This window comes from Vigna unguiculata, chromosome 2, assembly GCF_004118075.2.
Source record: "Vigna unguiculata cultivar IT97K-499-35 chromosome 2, ASM411807v1, whole genome shotgun sequence".
Lineage (NCBI taxonomy): Eukaryota > Viridiplantae > Streptophyta > Magnoliopsida > Fabales > Fabaceae > Vigna > Vigna unguiculata.
This window is the reverse complement of record NC_040280.1, coordinates 20,425,270-20,436,849: the sequence shown is the minus strand read 5'-3', so window position 1 is coordinate 20,436,849 and position 11,580 is coordinate 20,425,270. Positions and strand designations below refer to the sequence as shown.

The 11,580-nt window shown below is 40.5% G+C and overlaps 1 protein-coding gene across 1 annotated transcript; it reads left to right on the top strand.

Annotated features, from left to right (window-relative positions):
- Positions 1 to 3,115: 3,115 nt before the first annotated feature.
- Positions 3,116 to 3,890, top strand: LOC114174138 (probable calcium-binding protein CML30). Its single transcript, XM_028058906.1, has one exon. It carries the CDS (start codon positions 3,280 to 3,282, stop codon positions 3,865 to 3,867), a length of 588 nt encoding a protein of 195 aa, XP_027914707.1. The 5' UTR covers positions 3,116 to 3,279; the 3' UTR covers positions 3,868 to 3,890.
- The last annotated feature ends 7,690 nt before the right edge of the window (positions 3,891 to 11,580 follow it).

Genomic DNA, 11,580 nt, shown 5'->3' with positions numbered 1-11,580 from the left:
GTTATCTTCCTATGTTTTTTTTTATTTTATTAAAATTTTCATGCATTGAAAATTATGTCTAATGTAAATTTATTTGGAAATGTATTTTATATATTTTGAAAAGTGTTTTCTATAAATTTTATTCCAAAAAATGTATTTTAAAAGTCATGTTTTGAAAAATCACATTTTGAAAAGTATAGAAAACTTATTTTGATAAAATTTTTAATTTATATTATATTTATTGTCAGTTTCAAATTGACGAACTTTAATTTGTAGTTTTTTTATTTTTTTTTTATTTGTCAAGTTAGCTTTATCTTTCCACTCTTACACATCACCGTTTCCAAGGAATCCATCAATTTTAAAGAAATATATATATATATATATATATATATATATATATATATATATAATATTTTAAGTCATCATTATTCCGCTGACATTTAATCTCAAATTTGTGTTCTAACTCTATATCTTCTACTTTTTTTAACTTTTCTCACACTTTGTTTTTTATAGGGTTATTTTTCTTAGGTGTTGTAGTTTATTCTCCTCTTTGCTATTTTTTCCCTTTCTTTTCAATATCTGTGTATTTGAAATGGATTTTCCTTTTCATATTTATATTTTTGTTTTATTAATCTTTCTGTTTTATTAATCTCTCGATATAGTCCTGGTTTTGAAGAAACTACCTGAAGACTACATTGTGTGATCTTTTCTTTATTATTTGATAAAGTCTGCATTTGTGTTGTCTGCATTGACTAATTTGTAATTTAAACTATATATTTTTTATTTTAACTGATATTATATATATATATATATATATATATATATATTCAGAATAATTAAAAAATGATTAATTCTTTACTTTAAAAAAAATAATATTAAATAAATAACATTAATCCTAAGTCTTTTAATCAATGTGAAGTTAGGTATAAACATAACAAAAAATAATAAAATTACTGACAAAATTTTATTAACAGATGTGTTTTTGTCGATAAATTTCAATTACCAATAGATTTTGATATTTTAATCATCAATAGAAAAATTCGTCAATAATATAGATTTTATTAATCCACAAAAAAATCTGTCAGTAAAATTCGTCAATAATTTAAATTTATTTTATCGACGAATTTTTTTATCGACGAATTTTTTGATAGATAAATTTGTCGATAAAAGAAATGAAAAATTTATCATCAAAGTATGTATTGCCAATAGATTTTTTCATCAGTAAAATATGTTAATAATTTTAAAAAATTTTACCGACAAATAAAGTCATCAATAAAAGAAAAAAAGAAAATTCACACACAAATATGTATTGCCGACAAAATATTTAAAATATTAATTTGTAAAATTAATCTTATATTAAATGTGAAAATTATTCTTATAATTTACCCTTTATATTATTTTGGTTTTATAAAAAGTTAATATTGTTTATTCCTAGAATATAATCTTATATTTAGAAAATACTTTTATAACATTTATCAAATTTAAATACATTAATTTTGAATTTATTTTATTTTAAATTATCAAAAATTTTAAATATTTTTATTTCTTTAGATAAATGGCCGGATTTCATGATGAAATAGAGTGATTTGGCCTCATGTTTTTAAGAAAACAACATTAGTATATAAATAAAATATTTTTTTTTATTTGTTCTAAATTTTATGTATTCGACCCCTTAAATTTATATATATCTAGAAAAGAATTTTTTTTTCACTCTCAAAATATTTGTTGAACATTAGTCATTACATAAAGCAATTCAAAGTTATTAAAGTTTAATTTTCTAATTTGTATGCAAAGATTACAAAAAAATTTGTTCTTATAAGTATTGTTTGAACATATCCTAATGTTGACAAAAAATCTTTGAATTAATCTGTATGAATATTGATGTGAGTAATACCTGATTTTTTTAATTTTTTATATTGTTATGGAGATACCACATCTTTATCCATATAGTTATCCTTATACCTATTTCAATTTGCATACTCTTCTTCATTTTAAATCACAAAAACATGTATAGTTTATTAGGTAACCTAAAAATTTTATCTGTATTATTATTTTTTATCCTTAATTTTATTTCATTTCGAAAACTTATATATTTCGATTATCATGCAATTTTTCATTCTCTCTCTTAATTATTGTTGGACTTGTTTGATATTTACCAATTTCACTTAAAACCCTAAATTACTTTCTCTTTATAACAACCTTGATTACACATTTTTTTTCTTACGATTTCATTTAAATGATATATTGTATTTAAGAAAATACAATTATGGGTACTAGAAAGGATATGTGTTACATTATCTTGTAAGGATGAGTATAGAATAATAATTTATACCCATTAGGCATAAGGATGAGAATAAAATGAATTTTTACTTTAAAAATTTTAAAGATGGAGATGAGGATAATCAAACCCACATTGCTTAGTCCCCTTGTCATTCATGATCGTATGAATTATTTCCATTAAATATATAGGTGCTAAAAATACAAAAGCTATCACCAAAATTGTTCTAGTAATATTAATAGAAAAAGTTCCTACAAACATTAACAAAATATCTACAGACTTAAACGAAAAAAAATTAACTAATATCTACCAAAACATAATCCTACTAATATTGGTTGAGAAAATTAATCTTTTTAATAATTTGTGAACTTTCTCAACAAAATATTTCTCAAATAATTATTTTTCATAAAAAAAAAAGAAGCAAAAAGTTGAAACTTAATAAACAATTATTTTCCATAAGAGAAAGCAAAAAGTTGAAACCCAATAAATAAAGAAAAGGGTCATGACTTTGTACACATTATTATATACTATTTGTAAACCTTTCAATTTCTAGTCAACTAAAAAAACAATTAACACGGATATCGGTGAAGTGACTAAGACATTTCGTTGGCAAATAAGGAAAAAGTTATTCCCATTTTCTTGGATGAACTTGAAGGAGAAATTGCCTTGTGAACGCGTTTTTTAAACAACTTACTTCAACGTTTTACGCACACTAGGTCACACGTTTTCATGAATCATTAAGAAATTTAAATTATTTCTCTTCCACCTATCGCATTCGGTGAGTCTTTTCCCAGAAATTGAAGGTGATGAAAAGTTTACTTCTCAGTACACTAACCATAAAATGCTTTGTACCAAATACTTTCTTTCTTCCGGGAAATCTTAAAGCAAAAGTTGTCACACCTCTCCCCTTGTATCACGTTCAAGGGTTGACGCTTATGCTTGAAGCTCAGAAAAAGTCTCTGAATTTGTTGTCTATAAATTAGACATTGGATCTTAGAACAAGTCATCCACAATACAAGTTCATGTACTATTTCCCTTGTACAGACATCAGCAACATGGAGAACAAACATGGTAATACAACCTTATTTTTGCTCTTTCTATGTCATGGAATCTTAACGTGGAATGTTAGAGCAAAGGGTTTGTTGTCATTCTTGTTTTTCTTCAAGTCTGTGTTTAGCTACGTGGCTCAAAAATGGAAGACGTGGATGAATAGTAGAGTGGAGTCAAGTTGTGAAGGTGTGAAGCAGGGCTTGGACTACATTGAGAGAGGGCTTAGAGTGTGCAAAGAAGACGTGGTTTTGGTGATGGAAAAGTTAGGGATGATTGTTGAATGTGAATGTGATGGGATTGGGGAATGTGCTGTCGAAGAAATTGAGGAATTGTTTGACGAAGATGTCACCTTGTCGGAGGTAGAAGCAGCCTTTGACGTGTTTGACGAAAACAAAGATGGGTTTATAGAAGCGAGAGAGTTGCAGAGAGTGTTGTGCTCTCTGGGGTTAGAGAAAGATTTGATGGAGTGTCAGAAAATGATCAATGCAGTTGATAAAAATGGTGATGAACTCGTTGATAGAACTGAGTTTCAGAGAATTATGGAACAGAGTTTTGGGTGAAAGTTTTTCACTTTTTATGAATCTTTTGCTGGCTGTGTGTTGGGTCCAGAATTGTTAAATGTTCTTACTTAACTCTGTGTACCTTCATTTTTGTAATTTACAACAAATAATAATAATAATAATAATAAATCTGGTTTCTTTAATCACTGTTACTTATAATCTAACATCTTTCCATGTCAATGCTTGTGTCAATTATGAAGCTAATTGGGCTTCTCTGAAGCCCAAAATATTAGACCCAACAAGTTTAGCTGATGCAGGAATCCATTTCCTTGTACAGACCCAAAAAAATGAAAAATTTTGTTGAAGCCATTTGTTCCTGCACCTCCATCTTTGCTTTCTGCACCTCCATAATCTTTGGAATACTGTTGTGTTCTGTCCTTGTGGGTAGAGTAAGATAATTTTGGGTTTTTTTTTTTCGATCATGCGATCCGCACAGATTATATAATAAAAATATAAAATTATTATATTTATGTCTTTTAGAATCTATAACTGTTCCTGCAGAGGGACAAATAAGATAAGTTAGGCACGAGCGTCACCTTACCATGTAGTCCGCTATCTCCTTAGTTGGCCTCTTCCCATTCGATACATGCCGGCTTGAACCCAGGAGGGGTTACCTGCAGAAGAATCTCCGAAGCTCAAGTAAGTCAAAGCTCTCAAGAGTCAAATCAGCAATTAATGAATGCGTACCTTTAAATGATGGGGTCCACGTGTATTTATAGACATTAATGACGTTTTGACCATTTCATGGGCTGGGCCTTGACTTGGGCTCTAGCTTGGGCCCCAGCTTGGGCCATGAGTGGGCCTGGTCCTGAAACAGGTTCCAGAGGTGTATTGAAGTGGGTTAGCCTTCTAGGCAAGTAGTCGGTTTTGGCCGGCTACCTGCCTAGATGGCTAGTGCTGGTTGTGTCCGGGTACTAGATGGTATATGGTTTTAACGTGTGTACTATTTACTTGATTGAGTTTGGCTAGGTACAGTACACCAGTCCCCCAGCCTTGTCCGATATGGGTTGTCGGTTAAGGATAACATGTGTTGGTGAACTAGCAAAACCGGCTAGGTGTGATACACCAGTCCCCCAGCCTTTAAGTGTGATGAACAGTGTTAAGGCTTTGAAGTGTCAGAAGGTAGGTGAAAGGGCGTCAGGTGGTCACATCGTTAAACTTTTGGCGCCGTCGTTTTTCATGTGTCATACATTTCATAATGATGGTGTCGCTTGGTCTGGGATTTCATTTTGGCGGGAAGGGTTTAAGTCGTTTGGGATCGTGGACTATAAATACAGCTTTGAATGCAGCTGATGGTTTACTTGGTTCATTTGCGAGTTTCGAAATCAGAGATCTTGTGCGTAACATCTTGTCCGACTAGTTCCCAAATTCCGCCGACATCTTTCCGTAAAAAATCAAACAGGTATGTCCAGTAGCGATAGCTCATCGTTATCTACGTCTAGTAGTAGTCAGAGTACAGAGTCAGATAGGAGTAGAGATGACCGGCTGCGTGGAGAGGGTGTGAGTGCTGGAGTTGGCACAAGCGGGGTGCCAATGGAGGTAGTGAGGGAGATCCGAGAAGATCCCCCTGAAGAACTGGAGGAAAGCAACTGGCCGGCTAAGGGTGGCTATGCGTGGGTTGCCTCTGATGTTCGTGACCAGTCATCCCTGTTCAGGTGGTCTTGTCTGCTGAATTCCTGGCTAAACTGTACTCCCGTCATATCTAGAGGGGTCAGTGGAAATATTGTTTCATTGAAAAGGGTGAGCGCCATAGACCGGGTATGCCATGGGCAAGAAGGGGCTACCGAGAAGTTCTTTTACATGTACATGTGCCATTTTTCTCAAATGCATATACGTCTACCTTTCGACGACTTTACCATGGGCGTGTTGCGGGCTTTGAATGTGGCGCCTACTCAACTGCACCCTAACAGCTGGGCTTACTTACAGGCTTTCCGCATTCTATGCGAGTCGCTGTACTTGGAGCCTTCACCTTATGCGTTTTTGTATTTCTATGATACCAGACCCCGAAGGCCGGCTACATGGTTGTCATTGATAAGTCGTCCCAGCATTAGCAGGTTGGATGCATTCTCCCAGTCTTTCAAGCACTTCAAGGATGGATACTTCAAGGTTGTGGTGAAGGAGGGAGGTGAGCAGCATTTCCTGAATGCGGATGGGAGTACAAAGTTCCCTTTCAGTTGGACCAATAACCCTTCGCGTTACAAGGATATGGGGGTGGAGGAGTTGTCGTCCGGAGATAAGGAGGTGGTGGGGATGTTGTTAAGATTTGTGGATAAGTTGCCCACTAAGGGCTTAGTTAGGGTTTATAATTCGGTGTATCCGATTATAGATATTGAAGGTATCTGTTTATTACTTAAACTGTGTTAATGATGCTAAGTTGTTTTGATCCGAGTTGTGATATGTTATTGCAGGACATATGGCGCAGTCTGGCAAGAAAAACTTGGCGCTCTTCCAAGCGCTGAGGAAGGAGATGGCCGCCAAGGCCAAGGAGGCTGGGAAAACTGATGTCCCCAATCTGCAGGAATCTGTGGTGGAAGTACACGTGCATGGCGGCACGAAGAGGAGGGCTGAGCTTCCGCCTCGACCCGGGAAGGGTAAGGATGTGAAGAGAGTAAGGGCAGCTATTCTCGGGTCAGGCGGTGGGGCGGGGTCAGCCAGTGGCGAGAAGTTGCCGGAGGCCGGTTTAATCGAGTTGCCGGAGATATGCGTGAGGAAGGACATTTCAATCAACTTGCCGGATACTGTTGTGAACTCCATCGATATGGAGGTTGATCATATTGTGAGGACCATGGTTGAATTTAGGAGTAAGGCATTGGTGTTGAGTAGACGTGTTGGGTCCCTCTATAGAAGGGAAGTGAAGGAGGCGGGAGGGCTGCAGGATAAAGTGGACAAGTTGGCGGAGGAGAAGGCGGCGTTGGAGAAGGAGAAGGAGGGGTGGGAGATTGAGAGAAAGAGGTTGGCGTCGTGGAAGGTTCGTTGTCTAGACTCTGAGGAGAAGTTAAATAAGCGGATAGGGGAGATGGAGGAGGACTATGAGGATCTAAAGGATAAGTATGATGGGGCTGTCGGTGAGTTGGATGACCTGAAGAACAGTGTTATTCAGGAGCATATCAACGGCTTTGAGAAGGGGTTGCGGCAGGCGGCCTTCTTCTATAAGAATGTGGATGCACTGGATTCAAGGTTTGATGTAGATAAGAATGTGGTTGGTGGAAAGCTGGTTGGGGAGGATGAAGAGGGCGAGGAAGGGGTTGGGAGTGAGGTGCCCGAGGCAGAGAAGGAAGCGGATGTGACCGTGGAGGGTGATGGCAATCAAGCAGCTTAGGATGTAGTTTTCATATTGTTTTGTATCGCAATGAATCCTAAGTCTGTAATAACTCGTACAATATTTTGATTTGTTTTTAATATGATGCATCTTGTGGATATATATATGTTTTGTGGTTGTTGATGATAGCATGTGATAGGAATATGAGATATGTTGTGTCGCATGTGTATTTAAATAGGGGAACGTTGTTGGCGTTTTGTGAATTAAACACAAGTAGAGGGTGTTCGACCCAGGCCGCTTACTTGTGGTAAGGGTGGGGAACTTAAACGAATTAAGCACAAGTAGAGGGTGTTCGACCCAGGCCGCTTACTTGTGGTAAGGGTGGGGAACTTAAACGAATTAAACACAAGTAGAGGGTGTTCAACCCAGGCCGCTTACTTGTGGTAAGGGTGGGGAACTTAAACGAATTAAACACAAGTAGAGGGTGTTCGACCCAGGCCGCTTACTTGTGGTAAAGGTGGGGAACTTAAACGAATTAAACACAAGTAGAGGGTGTTCGACCCAGGCCGCTTACTTGTGGTAAGGGTGGGGAACTTAAACGAATTAAGCACAAGTAGAGGGTGTTCGACCCAGGTCGCTTACTTGTGGTAAGGGTGGGGAACTTAAACGAATTAAACACAAGTAGAGGGTGTTCGACCCAGGCCGCTTACTTGTGGTAAGGGTGGGGAACTTAAACGAATTAAACACAAGTAGAGTAGTATAGAGTCATAAAGTAGGGAACCACTCATTTTATTTATTCAAATGGGGGTGCCTCGTTAAAACCTCCTTGGCCAAAACCCTCCTTAGGGAAAAAAGACCAAGTGAGGAAAAAGAGTACACCCGTGGTTACAAGTATGGATGCGCTTATGATACATGTTCAACTGAAATAAAACTTGAGGTGGGAGACATTCCATGTGTTGGGAATTTCTTCCCCAGATAGTTGCTCTAGGCGGTAAGCCCCACCACCTGTGTCTTCTTGTATGCGGTATGGACCGTCCCAATTGGCGGAGAACTTGCCATCCTTCTTTCTAGCACTGCTGGCCATTCTCCATACTAGGTCTCCTATGACAAACGATCGCGGGTGCAGGTTTGCGTTATATTTCCTGGCGGCTCTTTGTTTGGCGGCGAGATTGCGTATTTGGGCTTTTTCTCTGAGTTCGGGAAGGAGGTTGAGATGCAAGGCCATGTTTTGGTGGTTGTGAGCTGGGTCGTATAGTTCTCGGCGCAGGGAAGGTTTACCAATTTCTACTGGTATCATGGCGTCCGCGCCGTAGACTAGGCTGAAGGGGGATTCGTTAGTTGACGATTGCGGGGTGCATCTGTATGCCCATAGCACTTCAATTAACTCTTCTGGCCATCGGCCTTTAGCGGTATCCAATCTTTTACGCAGTTCCACGAGGATAACTTTGTTTGCCGCTTCCGCCTGCCCGTTGGTCTGTGGGTGTTCTACAGAACTTGTGATATGTTTGATGCCCAAACCGGTGTAGAATTTTGCTAGTTCCTTGTCAATGAATTGTCGGTCGTTATCTGTTATGATGGTATGCGGTATGCCATATCTGCATATGATGTCCTTCCACACAAACTGCTGGACTTGCTGGGCCGTTATAGTGGTCAACGGTTTGGCTTCAATCCACTTGGTGAAATAGTCAACGGCTACGATGAGGAACTTAACCTGTCCTTTGCCGGGTGTGAAGGGGCCTAGGATGTTCATTCCCCACTTAGCGAATGGCCAGGGGGACAATATGTGGTGTAGCTGTTCTTGTTTTTGATGTATGAGGTTGCCGTGCTTTTGACACGGTTTGCATTTTTTGACGTAGTCTTGGCAGTCTGCTTCTATTGTAGGCCAAAAGTACCCGGCCCTGAGAACTCTTGTGGCCATGGTGCGCGCGCCTGAGTGATAACCGCAAATTCCTTCGTGTAGTTCCTTAATGATGTACTGGGCTTGTTCTGGTGTGACACATTTAAGTAGGGGTTGGCCATATCCGCGTTTGTAGAGGTCATCGCCTACCATAGTGTACCTAGCGGCCTTGGCCAGCCAAGTTTTGTCTGCGTCGGGCGGGGGGTTGCCAGTTTGGAGGTACTGAACGTAAGGGGTGGTCCAGTTTGGGCTTTGGGTAGGGGTGAGATTGTCTGATGGGGTGTGGGTTAACGTTTGGCAAGTGTGTGTGACGGAGGGTGTGGATAGTGTTTGCTGTAGCAAGGACCGGTTGCGGTTTTTGAGTTTGGTGCTGGCTAATTTGGAAAGGATGTCGGCTCAGACATTGTCGGTTCTGGGTATATGTTCGACGCGGACTAGTTCGAAGGCGGATTGGATGATCGCGCGGACCAAATGGTAATATTGTTGGAGGATGGGGTCTTTGATTTGGAACTCGTCGTTCAAATGACCTACTGTGAGTTTGGAGTCGGTTTTACATATTAGCTTCTTGACCCCTACCTCTCGGGCTAGAGAGAGACCGACTAGTATAGCTTCGTACTCGGCTTGATTGTTCGACGTTTTGAAAGCGAAATGAAGAGATTTCTCGATGAGGATATCGTTGGGGCCTTCCAGTACGATGCCGGCACTTGCACCCCTTGGGTTCGAGGAGCCATCTACATGAAGCGTCCATTGGTCCTCGATAGGTGTTTGTTGTAGGTCGTTGACGAAGTCCAAGAGACATTGGGCTTTGATGGGGCCGTGTGGTTCATAGCGGATGTTAAATTCGGAGAGCTCCACGGCCCATGACGACATGCGCCCGGCTAAGTCTGGTTTTTGCAATATTTTCTGAATTGGGTAATCGGTCTTGACGGTTATGGTGTGGTTTTGGAAATATGGACGCAAGCGACGTGCGGCGTGGACCAAGGATAGGGCTAGTTTTTCTACCATTTGGTATCTGGTTTAGGGTCTTGGAGTGTCCTGCTTACAAAGTAAACAGGGTGTTGGGTGCCTTCTGCTTCTTGGACAAGGGCAGCGTTGACGGTGTGATCGGTGGCCGTGATGTATACTAGCAGGGGTTGGCTAGTGTCAGGTTTGCGGAGGATGGGGGTGAGGTTAGGGATGCCTTGAGCTTGAGGAATATTTGTTCACAATCTTCAGTCCACGTGAACCGGGCGGATTTCTTTAGGAGCTGAATTATGGGTTGAGTTTGTTCCGCTAGTTTTGGTAGGAAACGGGATATAGCTGTGAGGCGGCCAATTAGTCGTTGTACTTCTTTGATGGTGGTTGGGCTACGCATCTCGATGATAGCATTGCATTTCTCGGGGTTGACCTCTATGCCGCGCTGAGTTAACATGAAACCGAGGAATTTACCCCGGTCCACGCCGAATACGCATTTCTCAGGGTTTAGGCGGAGGTTGTACTGGCGCAATGCGGAGAAAACCGCCTCCAAATCCATAGCGTGTTGATGATGGCTTGGGGATTTGACGACCATGTCATCGACGTAGACTTCGACACAGTGTCCTGTGAGGTGGCTGAAGACTTTGTCCATTAGGCGCTGGTAGGTTGCCCCAGCGTTTTTGAGGCCGAAGGGCATGACTCTATAGAAGTAGTTGGCATCGTCTGTGATGAAGGCGGTCTTGTGCATGTCTGCTGTTGCCATGGGTATTTGGTTATAACCTGAGTATGCATCCAGAAAGCTAAGTACTTTATTTCCTGCTGCGCCGTCTACAAGGCGGTCGATGTTGGGTAGGGGATAGGCGTCGCGAGGGCATGCCTTGTTTAGATCTGTGTAGTCCACGCACATCCGCCATTTACCGTTGGCCTTCTTCACCAAGACAACGTTAGAGAGCCAAGTGGTATAATGCGCTTCATCTATGAATCCTGCGCTCAGCAACTTCTCGGCTTCTATTTTGGCTGCCTGCCTGTGTTCTTCACCGAGTTTGCGTTTTTTTTGAGATACGCAGCGGGCTTCTTTATATACCGAGAGCTTGTGGGATGCGACGTTAGGGTCTACCCCTAGGAGGTCGGCGGCTGACCAAACGAAGAGATCCGTGTTGTTTATAAGGATGGGTGTAATTGTGGCACGCTCATCAAGACTTAAACCAGTGCCCAAGTTGATGGAATGGCCGTTGGGAAGTTCCAGGGGGGTCGTGTCCTCGACTGGTTCGAGGCGAGCATCTCGGCCTATTCTGGGATCAAGGTCTTCACCGGATAAGGCTATGCGTGAATTAGGTGGTCGCTCGATGTGGTTTGTCTGTTGGATTGGGAGTTGGGGCCTTAAGCTTGCCATGTAGCATTCGCGTGCCAAACGTTGGTCGCAGTGGATGGTTAGGATATCACCGGATGGTGCTGGGAACTTCATGGCCAAATGCGGGGTGGAGACGACTGCTCCGAGGGTGTTGAGGGAAGGACGGCCCAAGAGTATGTTGTAGGATGTGGGTGCGTCGACTATTAGGAAGTGGATTGGGATTGTTTTTGTTTGGGTTCCTTCCCGAAAGAC

Bases quoted from the DNA above. Each gene is read 5' to 3' on its own strand.
- LOC114174138 (XM_028058906.1), top strand. From the start codon at position 3,280: ATGTACTATTTCCCTTGTACAGACATCAGCAACATGGAGAACAAACAT.